Here is a 19,541-nt window from a genome sequence, read left to right as displayed (position 1 = left end):
AGCCACAGGACAAACCTCTTCCTTAGGGTATGAGATGAAAAAATGTGACCAAAAATTAGTTCTAAATATTCTAGATATTAGTTCTAAGCATTGGGGATTCCATGCTCCCTCTTGGCAACCAATGACCCCGTAAAGAACAAAGTCACCCTTCGGGTTCACCCTTCACACACCCAAAATATACTGAGATTTTCTGGTAATTTTTTCCATGTTGGATTAACAGGCTGCAAACAAAATGTTCATTAGTTGCTTCAGGACTGCTTTAGCAGCTTTCAGTGAGGTGCCTGCCCAGAGAATTTCCTTACTGGCTTTTAAGTACTTGGTGACTTCATTTATTTCAAAGCAGTTTGCTCCCAGGGTCAAGCACTTCTGTAAGATTCTGGCCTTTTATTAAAAAAGATCTGTTCCCATGACTGAAAGAAAACAGGGTTCTGTATTTTAGAAATATCACTTCAGAAAATTAGATTTAAAATAATTACCTCAAAGCCAGTTTGGATTGGGGTGGAGGGAGCTGACTCAGTGTTCTGCCCATATTCCACCACAAATACTGCACCAAGCTCAGGGTCTGGGGCACGTGGAGGAGGAGCCAGCTTCGCTTTATGGGTTTTTTGTTTATTTGCTTGTTTTTCCTCAACTGACAACATCAAAAGGGTTCTGGGAGCACTGGTTTCTCTGTGATTCAGGTGACAAACACAGCACTGCACCTGCAGTGTGGAGTCCTTAATTAAATCCTGATTTCAGTGGCCTTGTCAGACACCTCTTTCCAATCACAATCACTTGTGTCCTGTGGAGGAGCTGCTTCCCAAGCCCCAAAGCCCAATCCCTGCCCTCATTGCAGCTCCAGCACAGCCACTGCCACCTGGAGTTCCTGGGCTGTTTCCAGCCCCAAGTGTGGACAAATCCATGCAGAAACAATACCAGCAGTTCCGTGACCTCAAAGCCACTGACGGGAAGGGAAAGTGGCACCTCAGGTGAGTTCACATAGCTCTCACCTGCCTGAAAGGCTCTCTCCCTCCTACCAAGCTTTTACATTTATCTGTAGACTTGTTCAGGCTTGTGAAGTGATTTTTGGAGGTAATGCTAAGGAATTCAAAAGACCTTTCCAAGGAATTCAGATACCTTTCCAAGGAATTCAGATACCTTTCCAAGGAATTCAAAAGACCTTTCCAATGAATTCAAGTGCCTTTCCAAGCAGCTTTTTTAGATTCTGATTGAAGAGGTTCTGTTGTCCTTTGAACAGTCTGTTACTCCACCTAACTGTGCTTTTCACTTGATACTCTTCCAAGTTCCTCAGGACTTCCATTTCCATCTGACAGAGTCACTTCCAGGATACCAAGGAAGAGCATCTCAGCTGCTGTGGTGGTGGAGAACAGCCTGGTGTGCTGGAAAGAGAACACAGCTGGATGTTCTGCTCAGCAAGCACCTGGTTCCACTCATTGTCCTTCTGCTGAGGCTGCTCACTGGGCACTGCTGTGATCAGAGGTAAAATCATTGTGTGGCTTCACTCCAGACTTGCAGTAGGACACAAATGGCCCTCAAAGGGCAAATGCCACATGTGGCAGCACATGCACAGCAGCCTCACCTTTAATCCTCTGAGAGAAGATGTATCAAGCAGAAATTCTGAGAACTGAGGATGTGAATCTTGATACAAGATGCTTGAGACACCTTTTTGCATGGAATATTGCCTTAAAAGTCAGGGTCTTTAAAAAGTCAGGAATAAATAAACAGGAGTGCATCAAGAAATGCACAGTGTGACACAGTCAGTCACCCTAGGACACTCCTTTAGTGGAAGAATTCAGTGTTCAGCGTTTTGTAAAGCTTCCAGGTCAGAAAGTAAAACAGTGCTACCCAGAAAATTTAAGTGTGGTTTTGTTTGGGGCTTTGGGAAGGAGGAGTGAAGAGGAAAATACCAATTCCAACATTAATTTTTGCCAGGAAGCATCTGTCCTTTTCTTTTATGGACTTTGGACACAGCCCATCACATTAGCCTGATCCATGAATAAATGAATTACAGTCTTCCTAGGAGACTGAAGGAAGAGATCCACTATCTAAAAGCTAGACAAAATAATTTATTTTTTTTTATAATTTGACAGCTGATGAAGCTTCTCCTGACCCAGGAGCACCATGGATACCACCCTGGGTAATGCCAGTGCTGCTGACAGCCCCACACAGGCAAAATTAACTGACCCCTTGTAAGAGGGAATGTGAGCCACGTTCCCTGTGGTTCCCTCAGGAAATCCTTGCCTTGTGCCACCCTCCCCAGTCCCTCCCAAGTGTTCTGAGTGCAGCATCCACATTCCCAAATCTCTTCACAAACTCACCCATCCCTCTTGCCTTTCCACTGTTCTCACCTGCATTGACTCAGTGCTCCCACCTCGTGCCTAAAGCACCTGGAAACCAAAAATCCCATCAGCATCACCTGCAGCCCCCAGCCCCGAGGCAGCAGAGTATTCCCCACTCCCTGGGGCATTTCAGCCCCCAAATCCCTTTCCAGTCCCAAATGGGAAGCTGCAGAGCCCAGGAAGGAGCACTGCAGCCCATGGCAGAACACCAGAAACACCCCAAGAGCAATTCCACCACAAGCACGTGAGCAGCAGAGCAGTTCCACGTTCTCTGTTCCACTGCCCTCTCCCCAAGGCACCCAGCAGTGTCCTGGGGCAGCCCCAGGGGCTTTGGGTGTTGGTCCCACACACAAAGGGCGTTTTGCAGCTGCCTGGCTGGGTTATGAGCCCAGGAACCCCCCAGTGCTGCATGAGGGGTTCTGCTGCCTCCTGGGGAGGTTTCACCCAGCAGCCCCCAGCCCCACACAGGAATTGCTGTCTCAGTGAGACAAGGCAGAGAAAGTGAGAAATCCCCTGGGTTGAGGTAAAGACAATTTAATAGGGAAAACAAAGGCTGTGCACACGAGCTAAGCAAAACAAGGACTCAATTCCCATGGGCAGGCAGGTGCTCAGCACCTCCAGAGAGCAGGGCCACATCCCCTGGAATGGTGCCTTGGAAAGTCAAACATCACCACTCCAAACATTCCCCCTTCCTCCTTCCCCCCTTCCCATCCTGATGCCATAAGGGATACCCCTGTGGTCACTTGGGGTCACCTGTCCTGGCTGTGTCCCCCCAGACCCTCCCCTGCACAGCAGCACAAGGGGCAGGAAAGGCTTTGGCTCTGGGTTAGCTCAGCAACAACAGAAACATCTCTGAATTATCAACACACATCAAAAAGAGCCCCACACCAGCCACTGGGAAGAAAATTGCCCCAGCCCAGGCCACGTTTACAGATGAAGACACTGTTTTAGTACTTTAATATGTCCATTTATTAAACAGAAGTCCTTCACAAATGATTCCATACTATATTGATTGGGCTAAGTGTTAGAAAACTACCATTTCTCCTACATACAAAAATACAGACTTTTACCACTATGAAGAATGATCAGAATAGTACCGTGAAAACCCAGAGAGCTCAAATCTTCCAGTACCAGAAAGGAAAGACAGAAAGACAACTAAATAAAAAAAAAAATTTACAAAAAGTATTGTGCCCATATACAAAAGACTGGAAAAGCAAAATGACATTTAAAACTGATAAATACATCACTTAAATTATGCTGCAACAGCATGGATTTTAAAACCAAGACTGCTTTGTATATTGCAAGACTTTACAATTCTTCAGCTTGTGTTTCCTGATTAGCACAGACACCGACAGAAAGAACACAACAACTGAAAGATGGTTACTGGTGTAGAAACAAGCTGGAGGTGGTGTTCTCTTGTAGAGTACCTTGCTTTTGAGCTTGATCAAGCATTCCCAGGACATCTTTCCCACCCAGAGCCAGCAGCTGCTCTGCCAGCAGCAAGGTCCAGCTGTGGGCACAGCTGGAAGGTGCACCCAGCTGGAGACAACACCTTGAAGCAGCTGCTGCAGCAACGGGCTCTGGGCTCTGCAGAACAATGGGAAATCCTCCAGGGCTGGGAATTGTCTCCAGGGGAATGAATGTGCTGCCTGCTGAAACTCTCCAGTCCTGTAGCAGGATCTGGTGCTCAGGGGAGCCCTGGTCTCAGTCCCCAGGGCAGGACAACAGGCAGGAGCTGCCCTGGCACCACACAGGGGATGCACCAAGGGTCCTCCAGGACAGAACACTGCAGCTTCTACTGCAAAAGCAAAGTACCAAGGGTATTGCACAGCAGACTTGTGCTCATGATAAAAGGAAAAGTGCATCCCCTTTGCTTAGCCTGAATGGAATTCTAACCTGTTATTTCCACAGTACCTCTGAGCTGTTTGCAATTACAAACCTGGCAATACAGCACCCATAACCCAGAGGGATGAAGTCTTTTGGTCAGGCCTGGATGCTTCCTCCTCAGAAGCTGGAAATCACAAATTAGGAGCTAGAATTGGAATGTCTGGACTGGGCTTCAGAGCCTGTCCAGAGGAGCCAGAGTCAGCCCTGAGGATACAAACTCCCCTAAGCATCCCTCCACAAGGCCAGGGAAGGGAATGTGGAGCACCAGAAATGTGCTGGGGGCAGCTGAGGGCAGAGCAAAGGAGACACAAGCTGTGATTCCCCAGGGTCAGATTTAGTGCACACAGGGAGGGAAGGCAGTGACCACAGTAGCCATCAACCTGGTGGTGGTGGGAACAAAGCACAACGAGGCCAGAGCTGCGTTAGTGACTCACATTACAAAAATAGTGTTTACTGGATTAATAAATTTACATCTCTATTCCTGTGAATGACAAGTGTTTGTACCACACATGGAAGGCACCCTAGGTGAAGCAGTTTTTCGGTATTTGTTTACAATTCTGTGAAAAGACATACAAAGTGTCAACTTCCAAATCAAAATTACCATTATAATGAGAAATAAATACATACTTTACTATTTTATTGTGGGTTCCTGAACCCTTACAAATTTCAACATATACAAATAGTTTCAAAATAACACTAACACAGAAGAGAGTAAGTCTAGACAGATATAATGATTAGCTAAGTCATTCATCCTATTATGTCATAAATGTTGTGTCTAAAGTATAGAAATCATTTTAAAATGCAATAAATTGGCCACAATATATAATTCAAAATATTTTCTTACTCCAGGACTGTGATGCATGAGTTAAAGCTGGATGAGCTGTAGTGCTAAGACACTCTCCCTCCACAAGATCCGACAATAGAAACCGGTAAACATTCAAGATTAAAGTAGAAACAGTAGAAAAATGAAGGTAGCCATTGTTGTAATAAAAGGGTGCTAGCCAGAATCACTTTAACCTGCAGACATCAGGATAGCTGGAACATCACTAAAAATATTTAGACAACACTACTTTGGGGATTAAAAGGGTACCAAAAATGACAAATCAGCCTAGTTAAGAGAAGATGTTTTCTTTCAGACACATGAAGGTTTTAATTAAATCTGTCTACTGAGACATTTGTCTGACACAAAACAATACAATACTCTGAAATTTCCTGTGCTCTAGACAACAGCCTGTGACAGAGGCAGATGCTCATATTCCATTCTGTTACTCACATCCAGATGTTATTAAAATAGCTGCAGGGACCAGCCCCAATCAAAAAATAAGAACCCCCCCAGATAATCTGTAAAACAATCTGGCTATTGCCTTTTAAATGCTCCTATGTCCTCATTCTAAAGCCATGAAGAAAGTTCCCATATCCTTCCATAAATGCTAACTGGCTTTTTAAAGTTTTACCCATGAAGTCCATGGGATACAGATAAAACCTTCATAGTAAACACAAAGCTCTATGTTATAAATATGTCAATCAAGGTAACTATGTATATTGTATATAAAATTAAATACCTTCTGTTTGCCAAGTATAATTTAAAAAGGAATATCTGTGTCTAATTATAAAAAAATATTTATTAACCCATAGAGATTAAAAGGCAATTTTACTAACTCCTCCATCCAGCACATACGAAAGAGCTGCACTGGGATTCTGGATAGGTTACTTTATCTAATCACATTCCTATGATAAATAGACAACTTTCACTTCTGGGCATATATAAGAACACTTATAACACTTATGAAAGCTGCATATCCCAAAAGAAAATTAGATTGTGTTGTATAGTCTAAATTAAAGGCTACCAGAAATCACAGTGTAAGCAGATTTTTTTTAAAGATTATTTTTAGCATAAAAATGGTTAAATTATAGACAATTTTTTAAAATACAACACAAAAAACCAAAACAAAACAAGGGAACCCTTTCAGGTTGGACAGCACCACTCTGACTTGGTCAAGCAGATCTATCAAGGTGGCCAAGTGGCTGACAGGGAAAATAATATACCAGGAAAATCCTCTAAAATGTCATTCAAAGATTTCCTGAGTATTTGTAAAAATTCATTTTAACCAAGTCCCTCTGTCAAAATAAAGAGAGGAACATGGCATAATTTCTACGAAGTATTTTCACACATTCCATGCATTTTTGTACCGATTTCAGGATCATTTTAAAATGCTTTTGTTGCCCATAAAACTCACACACAGAACACCTCGATCTGCACAGTAATTCTGAGCTTTGCTGGCCTCCAGACAATGAACAATCCACTATTTCATGCTACAAATAACACGAGCCTAGTGCCTGATTTTCAGAAGTGCCAGAGGTTGGATTTACTCCTTCCCATGGGGCTGAGCAGGGACCAGCCTGGATCCCCCCCTGGACAATCCCAGCCCCTTCCCAGCCCCTGAGATCACCATGGCTGCAGTGGCCACTGAGGGTTCTTACTGCTCATGTCTCACTCTGAAAGCACTGGATTGTCAAATGTCCTTCTCACATCTCCAATTCCCTATCAGGCTGTGCCTCTTTATTATCCTGATTGCCTGCTGAAGATTCTTGGTTCCAGAGCTTTCAGGACAGGAACTGTTCTTCATGCTCCTCCATGGACAAAGCTGTTCAGTATCCCAGCTGAGTAGGACAGAGGATATTATTTCCTACACTATCTGAACTGCAATTAAGTTTGGTTCCATTTTTTAATTATGCCCTAAAACCATTATTCTTGCTTATTTTAGATTTTTGGTGTGGTTTCTTCCCCTCACATAAGAAAACAAGTAGAAATCATTAAAAAGTTGACATGAGACAAGAACATAACAGATACAGAAAGAGGCCTGAGCAAAAGGGAAGAAGAAAGGATTGCATTAATAAAGCCACAAATTAGGTAAGCATTTGCTGTGCCTGCACACCCCCAAAACAGCAGAGAGGTGACAAATCCCAAATTAATTTAGGGACTTTAAAGCTCCTGCAGATCTGGTGGTTAACTGCCCCAGAGCAGCGCAGTGCCTGCAGCAGATCCTCTCCTGCTGTACCCACAGCACCTGGGGAAGCACTGACTGCCCTGCTGGGAGGGGACAATCAGCACATGGGACACAACAATTCACAGGGGGAAATAAACTACTGCCTTAGGAACAGTGGGAACCTTCCCCTCCTCTTTCTAGAAGCAGCAATGAAATACAGAGAGGTGAAACAACACCAGAGCGTGCCGTGAGACACAGAGTGATGAACAAACACAAAGTGTTGGTCACAACACGTGACAAAGCCAATGAAAGAGCAACTGATCCTTTATTGAAATCCCATGTAGAAGACACCTTATAACTGCAAGGTGAGGAGCTGCTGCCAAGGCACAGATATTTGCTGATGCTGAGCTCCTGAATCCAGTGAGCAGCACAGAAATGTCAGCTCCCTGGAGCCAGTGCCTGTCTCTCAGAAGGCACAGGGAGATCACTCTCTACCCCTCCCAAGCTCCAAGCATGTGGCTCCTACCAGGAATCTCACACCAGCACCAGCTTCCCACGGGAAAGAACACCCAGCCCAGCCTCTGAAGCCATCAGGAAAGGGAAGAGCACCACATCTGAAAGAAAGGGATGTTGGACACATTCTGATCTTCCTGGCACTGCAGCAGACACTACACAGACCAGCAAACAAGGCTGAGCAAGAATTAAATATTAAAGCATTTGATCCACGAGGCACGAATATTCCAAATGAAAGGAAAAGCAGGAGAGAAAGAAGGAATTGGCTTCACTCAGACACATAAGTGAGTTCCTGTGTGGGTTTAGGAGCTCCTGCTGGGGCTGTTTGCACAGCACAAGGCCATGGCACAAACCTCAGCTGAGCAGGGAGAGGCAAACAGACTCTGGCAGCACCCAGCGACAGCTCCCACCCTGCTGCTGCAGCCAGAGCTTCCTGATCACCCTGTCTGTGCACAGGCTGCAGAATTTACTCAATTCTACACCCACAAATACACAAAGATTCCAGGTCTAAGGGCTCTCTTTGACCAAAGGGGACTCATCCAAACCATTACTGTTTAAGCATCCTGTTCAACTGTTTGCTTTAATTTAGTTCTGTTTACAGTGGGACTTGAGTCTCTTTTATGGAGCTAAACAGCACCCCCAAGGACTAAAAGAAATTATCCCTATGTGCTAGCAATTACAAGCAAGACTAACTGGCTGAGAGAAGCAACTTAATGTCACTTTTCTAAGCAAGTTTAAAAAAAGTTTAAACTTTCTACCCTCTTTTCTCCCTTAAGGGTTTTTTTGTGTGACTGCAGTTTAGATAACACTTAAAAAAGTACCTCTCCAATACACTGTGTAAAATTAACTCCAGGGGAATGAACCATGTATACATAAAATTATCTTAGTATTTCAAATGTAGTTGTTTCTCACTTTATTTCCCTTCTATATAATCCACATAGTATATAATGTCTCTGCAGAGCAGTAAGTGCTTAAGATTTTTTAGAAAGTATATACTGTACAATACTAAAATCATCTTTGGTCCCAAAAAATAAGGAAATTACACATTTACATTTGCTTTTGCTTCACGAAGTGAATCAGACAGTATTTTTAAAATCACTGTTCTCTTTTGGATTCCACCCTGAGAGCAGTGCTAGGCTCAGGGCATGATGTGAGTAATAAATACTGGCATTCCCAGCTGAAGAAACTCACCCCTCCTGCAGCAGCCATTCCAGCCCCACTGCCCAAGGATGCCCCTGAGGTGTGACTGCCCCACTCTGCTCCTGTCACTGCAGCTCAACAGGGGCTGGGACCTCCCACCACAGAAAACCCCCGAGTTACCCTTTTGCCAGGCCAGGAAAGGTTTGAAAGGTACCAAATTCATAAACCTAGAGAGGCACGAGAGCTCCCAGAGCTCTGCCCCAACCACACTGAGCCTGGGAGCACAGGAGAGGATCTGGGAATGCTCCTTCAGCCCTGGCCAGTGACAGGACACACTCCTGACAAAATCCCTGTGCAACACCATCCTGCTCCCTGACTGCAGACAGCAGCTCCACTCTAAAAGCATGGATCTTCTGGAGAACTCTATTTCATTTTTCTGTAGGTGGGTTTGGCTTCATTTTGGTGTGGGATGTTTAGGGTTTTTTTGGTTTTGGTTTGCTTGGGGTTTTCCATAATCTTTACACAAACTGCTTTGATGGCAGTTTACAATTCCAGACTGGGTATGCTTGTGCAACTTTTAAAAAGTCTTTTAATAATTGACATTGCAAACTCTGCCAGTCCTGGGCAGTGCTGGCAAACAGCAGGGCTGTCACAGCACTTCTGGCAATAACAAATTGTTACTCCTTACCACACAGGCCATGGAATTGCCATGTGCTGCTCAGGGAATGCACCCAGGTGTGACAACCCTCTGTGCAACGTCTCTGTTCTAATCCAGCTCCAAGAGTTGGTTCAATCTCCTTTTAAACTGCTGTTCCCTTTGGCATTGCATCCAATAAAGCACAATAAAATATTACTGTAGGAAGTGGTAAACCATCAATCACTAAGAAAATGCAAATTTTCCTTAACCTCATCAGTAACTCTGAATTTTAATCTCCATCTTAGCCACTAAGGTGAAATGCACTGTAGATGTCAATACATGGAAAATGAAAAGGCATCACTTTTGTCACTTTTTTTTCACTCACTGAAATAATTCTCTGATGCTCAATTTGAATATTGCAGCATTAGGTTCACACTTTCACTATCCCAGCTCCCTCCAGTATTATAAAAGCCCAGGCACTTCTCCTGATCTCCTGTTTGGTGTAACTTGGTTTTCATGGTTAAACAACTTATCCACAATTAAGCCTGTTGTTCTTAAGGCTCCAGGGGCTGCACTCACCCTGAGCAGTGCAGCTCCAGCAGGACACACAAACTCAGGCAAACAGTTCCACTAATAGCACACATTTTCATTTTCCTCACACCACAAAGGAGTTCAGCTCCAGAGATCTCCTCCCACACACTGTCTTCACACAGGCACACAAATGCCAAATAATGCACTGTAGAGATAAAGACACCAAAGAAACAGAAAAATATCAAGAGACATCTTCCTAATAATATTGTGACATGGTCTAGCCAATTACTGCTGAATTTGATTTCTGAGTAGAGAAAACATAATTCATTCACTGGAAGTACAAAGAAAATAATAAAAAAAAAAAACTTCAGCTAAGTAAAACTATTTCTAAACAAATCAATAAAATCATATTATTTTCCAATTAACTAAATTCATTTTCCAAAGAAACATAAGGGGAATAAATCTGAAGAAACACCCAGTTAAAATAAAAAATCAGGTTTATCTACTACCAATTTAGGTTTAATTTCAGAACAACCATTTTTCCAAAAAGAAATATTTACCCTCATGAACCACAACATTGCAACCTTAGGAACACTTTAAAAGCACATAAATTTTTGCCAGTTCTTACTTACCCTGGTCTTACAGGGAAAGCAAGCTCTAGCAAAAACTTCTAGAAATGCTGAACCTTAAAACAAAAAATAAAGAAAAAATAAAAAGAGAAAGAAAAATAAAGCTATGGCAGGAATGTAAGTCTATAGAATGACAACCCCTTCATTCTCTACTGCATCCCTCAAGCCCCTTTTCTCCACCCTGTCTCCTAAACCTATTTATTTTCCCACTTTGGAATGAGAACTGGAATGTTTCCCAACAGGAGCAGACAAGCACCTACTCACACTCAGTGCATCCCCGTGGCCAGCAGCGAGCAGCCCAGCCCAGCCCAGCCCAGAGTGGCCAGCTGCCCTTTCCCAGCCGTGGGAAGGCGTGGAACGGTCTCCAGCAGCCTCAGGGCAGGAGGGAGCAGGACACACAGACACAGTTTGGGATGGACAGACCCCTCTGGCTGGCTGGCACACGGCTGAGTTATTGCTGAGTGCCCCTGGCTCCTTGGCATGCGTGGCTGTTCCAGCTGCTCCCGTGGATGTCCCTCCTCGCTCAGCCAGCCAGGGCAGGGCTGCTCTGTCTCTGGGGCAGGTGAAGAACAGTGCATCTTCAGAGGGGGAAGGAAAACTGCTGTGCAGTTAATCCAAAACAATGGCATACTTCAGAACAGACATATATTATATATTCTATGAGCTATATAATATATGCACGTATATATCTGGAGGTCTTGAGGGGATCTTCCTTTTGAACAAACAACATTTTCTGCCTCCATGACAGCAGCTTCTGGCTCAAAGCATCTCTGCGCACGTGCAGGGCTGGGCATCCTCCGCCACCCTCGATCCACCTTTTCCTCCTTAAATAAAGCAAAAACCCTTATTCCATGAGGGAGCTGAGTGCTTTTTTCCCTTTCAGTCCCATCTGAGGGTGGCTCTCACGCGTCCAGGCGCAGGATCTCGGGGCGATGCACCACCTCCCTGGACTCTGTCCGAGCGCGGATGTAGTCGCTGCTCTGCCGGCTGCTCTGCTGCCTGCTGCTCACCCGCCACTTTTTAACTGCTAAAAACGTGTTCACAGCATACACTGCCATTGCCAGAAAACCAAACACCTACAGGGAGCAGAAAGAGTTGTCACAGACAAGTTTTGAAAAGTAGTTTCACAGCAAAGTCCTCAGAAGTTCAGTTTCCTGCATTATTTGCGATGACAAATCATCATGGCCTGGGAAATTATGTTTTTCTTCTCAGTGAACCTGAGAATCTGCAGAAGTGGCTAAGATCAATGATCCCAGAAAACAGAGTTCTCTGACTACCAACACGACAATTAAATCCAGCAGTGCAGCCCAGTGTAAAGAAACCCTTTTGTAAAGAAACCAGCTTTCATCCAAAAGTTCATTCATTCCTCAGGGTGCACACAAAAACTGACAAGTCCAGTCATCAGAGGTAACTCATCACGATGCTCCTCCAGAGCATCAGCCTGGAGAAGCAGCTGCTTTGCAGTTTCTCCTCTATGCTTCTGCAGAACTCATGATTTTAAAAGGCAGGTTAAAAAGAAAATAAAAAAGAAAAATAATAAGAGGTCGCCATCTCACACACAGAATTAATTTGTTTGAACTGACTATCATAGATGTAAAACCCTGAAGTGCTACTACACTCCACAGAACAAAAAAAACCACCTGTACTGAGCAAGAACTCAGCAAATTATGTGTAGACAGCTTCAATTTCTTCTGACTTTTTGGCTCTATCTTTTCCATAGGCTTGCAACATAGAGCAGGACCACATAAGGCACCGAAGAGTTCAATTGTAAAGTGTTCTCCACAAGACATTTCTCTGCTGTTCTTGCCTCAAGCCTTCAGACAAAGCTCCAAGGATGTCAAAACTCTTGAACTGTCTCATAGTAAATTGTTAAAGTAGAAGTAAATTGTGATGGCAAAGGCAACAGGTGTATTCGATCAATGAGTAAAAGTTAATTTTAATACAAGAGTCAGATATAAACAAGTTTAAATTCTTACCACAGCAGCAATTTCTGCTCCAGTTTTATGGTTTAAAGCAGCCAGTACTACAGAGGCAATGAAAAAGAAGAAAGTGCTGACTCCAGTGTTGACCAGATCCTAGAAAAATAAATTCAGTAGCATTACTAAATGATGCTTGTTTGCTTTATCAGAAGTGATGACAAGAAGATTGGAACAAGTGCAGCAACCCCTTGCCAGCTCATCTGCAGTTGCCCAGGTGTCCCCAGAAGGCAGAGGCTGTCCCCCAGGAGCAGCAGGAGCTGCAATCCTGCAGCACCCAGAGCACCCTGCAGCAGCACCCAGAGCACCCTGCAGCCCTGCAGCAGCACCTCAGCTGGGGCTGGCTCTGGCAGAGCTGCCAGCACAGGGATGGATGGGCTCCATCCTGCTCCATCCCAGCTGGTGCTGAAGCAGCCTGGCAGGCTGAACTGCACAGCCCCTGCTCCTCACATCCCAGCACAGCTCCTGCCCTGCCCACACCAGCCAGGAGCTCTCCTACCCCTTCCTTGAGGTGTGCATTGAACAAAGCTGCATGTTCTGTGCCACTTCTGTGAGTAACAGCTGCCAGCAGTGTAAGAAAAGAGATTTCTACCTATTTATTGCATAAAACTGATGTTTCAAGCAGACATTTTAGAACATGCACACAGCAACATGCTCAGGGAAAACTGCTTTGCTCCAAGAAAAACAACTTGACAATTCCTGTCACGTGTGCTGCACGTGTCACTGGTGTTCAGAGGGTGATGCTGCCGTGCCTCACCTCAAACAGGGTCATTAACGTGTCATTGGAACCAAAGGAAAAATTCTGAATGACAGGTATTTGCACAAAAATGACTACAGCAGTACAAGACTTAACTGATCAGACTTGAGGGAAAAATATTCAAGGGTGCAAATATTAGTAGAAACAAAGTCTAGATTCATTCAGGACAAGGTGTTCAGTGTGTTATCAGGACACCTTTCACATCTGAGCTGTGTGGACTGCACTGTCTGCATGCTCCCACTGAAATGGGGAACACTATTCCCAAACCACACAACCACCATGAATAAACAAGTGAGGTCAGGGTGGAGGGATCAAGAAAGGACAATTCAGCACAAACATCAAAGCAGTGAGAAGTGAATACTACCATAGACAGAAGGGATGGAAAGAAAACCTGCATTCAAGATTGCTGTGCAACTTACAGGCTTGAGGTAAAGAAAAAAACCCAAAAAGCCCACACAGAACAAAACCACAGTGAACATGGCAACTCCCATCATACAAAAATAATCACAATAATTGGAATTCAAGGACAATTTGTTCTACTTGACTCTCTTCTCCCACATGCAAGGCAGAGTCACTTCCTGTTACAGCTCCTTCATTTTTTCAATTTTTTTAATAATTATTTTATTTTTTCCTCAAAGAGCATCTTGTGAAGTGCAATGAGAAGTCAGGCTTAGAAGACTTAACTCTAAACTTATTCTGCTGGGTATGAATCTCACAATCTGGGTATGAATCCCACAGCTATGTTCCAATTACACAGCACAAGGACTTTGAAGTGACAATGCCATCCAGACAGCCCCAAAACATCTCATGATTACAGAATTCTGCAGAAAGTAACTGCAGAAATGGAAGGTCTGGCACTGTGTTATTCACAGAAAACAATCTATTTTGGGGCTACTGACTCAGCAGCAGATGGTTATCAAAACTGAGAGTCCAGACTGCATGAGGCTCATCCTCATCTCCAGCAGGGACTTTCCCAAGGAAATGCAGAGGCTCCCATGGCTCATGGCCACTCCCACTCTCATGTCCAGATGTCACAACCCCAATCAGCCCAAACTCTCATCAAATAATAAAGAAACAAAAGCAAATCATGGGTCTCACAAATTCCTACCAATTTTTCACCTTCCTACATACAGAGATATTTAAATCCCTGCTCAAGCTCACTGAGATAGATGCTACCTGGCACTTAGGACATCAAACAAATCCAAATTCTATTAACTAGCTATTGCAGTTCTAATTATATAACTTTTCTTTTGCAGAGATAAAATTTAAACTTTAAATAAATAGTGGTAGTAGAAAATAAATGGCATCACACAGTTTCTCCAAGTGTGCCCCTGTGCAGCTCTGAGTTTACAGCTCTAACTGTGCTCCTGCAGCTGCCTACACGAGCTGTGGTTCTCATCTGCACAAACCTTTTCCCCACTAGAGGGGAAGTCTCACTATATCTGCAATTTATCCAGCTTCAGCACTTCCATCGAGTCTCTGTGTAAATATATGTGTGTCACCAAGAAAGGAGAAACAATATCGAGGACGGGACAGCCCTTGGATAATTAAAAAAATGTAAATTAATTCAACTCAAGGTCTAGTTGTGTATTTTACTACCAGAATACATCTGGCACCCACAGGAAGAACCTGCAGAACAGAGACAAAATCCTAGAAGGAATAATTCAGAAGAGCTTAATAATTACTGTAGGCAAGCATCTCAAGAGGTGCTGCCATGACCAATAAAAGGGAGAAAAATCACTTTTGTACTCCTTTGGACATATGGACAGGTGGTAATCTTACCTTTGCAAGGGACACTGCAATGCTGTGTCCTGTTCCAGTATCTACATTTTTAAAAGAATGCTGAAAAACTGGACAGGGTAGAGAGAAGAAGTTATTGAAAGGAGGAGAAAATTTCTCACAGTATGAATCAAAAGAACCTAAACTGCTTTGAGTATTTAAAAGATTGAGCTGGGTACATGAAGACTCCAGTGTTCAAACAATTAAAAACATTGGTTGTTTTAAAAGCTTAATATCAGAAAGCCAACAAAATTGGCAAAACAAAATCAACAGCTTCTGATGTTAAGTTCCAGTTAAGGCAGAAGTCATATTCAAAATGAAGCTAATTTTAATGCAGGGGACCTAACCATGAGAACTAGCAGCCAAAAATGTATTTAATATTCTACCATTTCACTTCTTATAATCCAGGTTATGCTTTTTCAGACACACACACATGTTCTGTACTTCCTTGGTGCCATTCTTAAGAGCCTACATGGGTGGCACATGATGGTCTGTGATTTATGGGGTCAGATGTGCTCATTAATTAATCCTGTTGACCTCTGACATTTAGAACCTGTCACCTTGGGACACCACAGGAGCACAGTGTAAGCAAGAGGGCCAGGCCTGCCCACAACATGACACATCTATCATCCAGCTCTGTGCTACAAGTGGACCTGAAGGTTTCATTCAAGCTGCAGAATATAAAATCCTGCTGAAATTAAACTGCCAATCTTTTCTAATGTACTTTGAGATAAGTACATCAGGAACTTGTCATCATCACTGGCATTTTATTCTGGTTTACTAGTTATTCTAGTTCACTTTTTACAAAGAATATCAAATTACATTTTTAAATTCAACAATTTAAATCTAAAGAAGTGATTCTATCTTGAGGCTTCAATTTATTCATCTCTACAACTCCATTTTCCCCATTTAGGTCAAAACTTTCTAATGCAATTAACAACTGATTCACATTCATATGATAAGGCTGGTTTTTGAAAAAGCTAAAATAAAAATTATTTTATACCCCCAGAGCAGACTGGAGCTTAAGGAGCAATGACAGCAATAACACTGCCATACACACATGTAATGGAAACATCTCAGATACAAACAGCAGTGTAGGTTGTTCATCCAAAATGTGGGAGCTACTACTTGGAGCAGAAAGATAATAAAAGCAAAAAAATCCAATAGTTTTGGGTGAAGTAAGAGGATAAATAAAAGAAACTACAGCAAGAAGCAGAGGACACGCCCTAAAATACTGCAAGTTTTTTCCACGTAAGAGAAAATGAATAATCGTGACAATAAGAAGAATAAACTAATTGAAAAAAGATGAGCTGCTTCAAATCTGGCCATGATGGAGCTGAAGTTCTTGCTATTATATTTATAGACAAAGTAAAACCACATCACAGAGGTAGAAGAATTTCTGCTGAAATTACAGCAACCTCATGAGACAGTATGCTGTGCCATAAAATACTGTACAGAGCTGCCATCCATAACAGAATCAAATCTTTGAGCTGAATCAAACCCACTCCAGGCTGCTGCTGCTGCTTTCCAAAATGATTTCAAATGAACAAATGACTTCTGGTCACTTGCTGGTTTATTTGCAAGTCTTTCTGCTTGGTCCCCAGTGGTCCTGTCAGTCCAACAAAGAGCATCCAAGGACATAAATTTGCTCTCTGTCCCACTCAGGAGAAGGACAAGGCAGAGGAGATGTTGTAAGCCATGGAAGATGGGCTTATGCCAAGATAAATATTTTTATGCAAAAAAGGGCAAGGATTTTGCTCTGCTGGTTGAGCTGTGAAGGTGGGAAGCCCCATTCCGTGACTCTGTGACATCCCACACTCTGGTTTTTAAGGGTCCAGGCAGGTATAGCTCCTGGATTAATGAGGATGGAAAGGCAGAACTGGAGCTACAAATGAGAGCTCTGGTAACAGACCTGGCAGCTGCCACCAAGTCACTCCTGAAATCTTCCACACTCCTGCTCACCTTTTCAGGCTGGGACATCGCCAGGAGCTGCCTCAGACACTCAGAGGCTTCAGTAACATCCACATGTCTTGATCCACAGCTCCCCACAACTTCACACAAGCTTTTAAGAATCATTCAATCAAAATTCCTGCCCAGCCTTTTTATCCTGTACGTGATCCTGCACAAGTGACCAGGTACTCTTTAAAAGCCAGACAGTGCCATACTGCAGCTGAAACTCATGTAAACAGAGAGATGACATTTAAAGTGGTGGTTTCTCTTGTCATTTGCTTTCTGAAATCCAAAACTTTATATCCAGATGGAGATTAAAGTGGCTAAACTAATGTTCTCAGGAAGAGAAGCCTGCACATTTCAACAGCCTGACTTTGCCACAAAAGCTGACAGAAGTCAGTGGCCTGCTGGTGCCTGATTTAACTTCCACAGAAGACAGCTCAAAGCAACATTTCCTTTTAGTTTTGTTTGTGTTTGCTGTTTTTTTTTCCAGGGGAAAGGAAGAAGAGTGTGGTTATTAATATTTTTTTAATTTTTATTTTAAATATTTTTGTACAATGACCGCAATTTTTCCTCCATTTACAAGGTTTGGGAACATCTTCCCTTTCTTCTATATGAAGCTATCAAGTTGAAGGTTACAAACATACCAGTCAATCCTCTAAACCAAGCACCTCTGGTCAAACTTCCAGAATTTTGTTCTGTTATTAAACACTGTTTGAGTATTTTGCACTACAATTAAAAATGAAAACACAGTTCATCAAGCAAAAATAAGGGCTAGGTAGAAAGAACCAAATTAACCATATGAGCATTAATTGCCATCTCTTTTCCCCTCATATATTTAGTTACCTAGGTAAGCACAAGATAGACATAAGCACTGCTTTCCCAATAAAAGAGTCCATGAACAAAAAATTCAGAAAGTTACTGTCACAAAGCAATAGACCACACCTTCAATAATTACCAAAATACATGATGTTTCTTGTATTTAAAACTAGAGACTGCATTCATTACAGAGTAACATCTATACCATGCACCAAATGAGAACAGTCCATGAAGAGCCCAGAGGAAATTAATTCTAATAACTGTTTTTAAACTTATAAAATGTTCATTTTTACCCTTAATAGGTACTGCTATTTTGAGAGCTGTACACATAAAAGTCAAGGATAACTGACTTTATTTTTCATTCAATAGCTAAGGAAAGCAAGATGTTTGTTCAAAACAGAAGGGGGAAAAAATAAATTAAAAATAGAAATAAATAGAAATAAATATCAAGATTAAATATCTGTGAAGGCCTCAGAATTACAGCTTTGTAATTACACTCTGCAGAGGCAAGGCTGGCACAGGACAGTTTGTCATTTGGGCATCACATGAAATTTTCTGCCAACTCCTTCCAGTGTCAGTTGCTTTGCACACGAATTTTCACTGCTGCAACAATGAAAAAAACCCAACCCTGCAGAGTTGATGAAATCAATGTTCAGGCAGCACAGAACTCCCCAGCTGGTCTGTGTGCTCTAACACACACCTGGGTCCCTGTTTGCTGCCTGGTGCTTCCCTGGGACTGAGTCCAGCCTGGTGGAACTCTGATTTTGTGCTGTGCTCACTTCTGTGCCTCACTTCTGAGCTGCCCTAAGCTGAGAAACTGCAGTCAGAACTGGACTCCAAAAAATAACCTACCGTAACTCCAGTGAGTGCTTCAAGAAAATAATTGAAAAAAAAAAAATCAATGGTCAATATGTCTTGAAGATGTTTTTCCCCCCTACACAGAGATAAACAGCTCATTCTACTGGTGATCAAGCCCTGATTTACATTGGTACTCAGATCATCACACAAACTCCCATCCAAGGGACACTGCCAAATTCCAGTGTTCCCAGCTCCTTGGCAGCAGTGAGGTGTCTCCCTGAGCAGGAGAGATCCCAGTGCAGGGTCCCAGTCACAGCTCACCCCCAGGACTCCAGCACCTTTCCTGCCCAGCCCTGCTCCTGCAGGGCCAGCTCATGCTCACCCTTGGATACCAGACCTTCAGCTCTCCCTGCACATCACATGAGAATGCAAATCATGAATTTTAGAAAAAAGGATAATTTAGGCAAAGACAAAACTATAGCAAAATTCATTGGCTCTGTCTGAAAGCAAATGTGCCTGAGCTCAAGGTGGAGCAGGAGCTGCTGTGCTCCCCATTCCCCTGGGCCACTCCTGTCTCCCTTTGAGCTGTGAGGCTCATAAAGGAAATGGAAATTTCCACTGACAGGTTCCCCAGCTTTTGCATTTTTGCATAATATTGATAGCGCTGCACAACAGACAAGGGACTGTTCTTTCATCTTGCTGGAACAAACCAGCCTCTCTCCAACACACCCAGACAAGGCTCTATTCTGCCCTCTCCAGCCCCATGTTTCCTGCATGTTTACCTCATGCAAATATGAAA

At 43.1% G+C, this 19,541-nt stretch overlaps 1 protein-coding gene and 1 long non-coding RNA gene across 8 annotated transcripts in view; one reads left to right on the top strand and one right to left on the bottom strand.

Moving 5' to 3' along the window:
* The first annotated feature begins 779 nt into the window (after positions 1-779).
* LOC148183178 (uncharacterized) lies at positions 780-3,120 on the top strand. 2 transcript variants are annotated; one of them, XR_015773753.1, is made up of 3 exons: positions 780-968; positions 1,314-1,479; positions 2,091-3,120. It is a non-coding gene; the product is annotated as an uncharacterized LOC148183178 (long non-coding RNA). The 2 variants fall into 2 exon arrangements; XR_015773752.1 differs by having other exon boundaries at positions 1,284-1,479.
* A 133-nt stretch (positions 3,121-3,253) lies between these two features.
* CMTM4 (CKLF like MARVEL transmembrane domain containing 4) overlaps positions 3,254-19,541 on the bottom strand; it is a 37,047-nt gene continuing 20,759 nt past the window's right edge. The window contains exons 3-6 of one of the 6 annotated variants that reach the window (XR_001332128.2): positions 12,640-12,738; positions 10,928-11,739; positions 10,667-10,719; positions 3,254-10,239 (exon numbers count right to left, since the gene is read on the bottom strand). Coding sequence is in view for 1 of the 6 variants with exons in the window: in XM_005532521.3 (XP_005532578.1) it covers positions 11,566-11,739; positions 12,640-12,738 (273 nt within the window). In the remaining 5 variants the exon portion in view is untranslated. Of the gene's footprint in view, positions 11,740-12,639; positions 12,739-19,541 lie in introns of all 6 variants that reach the window. The other 5 variants (XR_001332126.2, XR_001332127.2, XR_001332125.2 and 2 more) reach the window with 5 other exon arrangements.

The sequence above is a fragment of the Pseudopodoces humilis genome, chromosome 14 (genome assembly GCF_049639895.1).
Source record: "Pseudopodoces humilis isolate 2021_Gansu_Grassland_sample_001 chromosome 14, ASM4963989v1, whole genome shotgun sequence".
NCBI classification, from domain to species: Eukaryota; Metazoa; Chordata; class Aves; order Passeriformes; family Paridae; genus Pseudopodoces; species Pseudopodoces humilis.
This window is presented reverse-complemented; position numbering and strand designations above follow the sequence as displayed.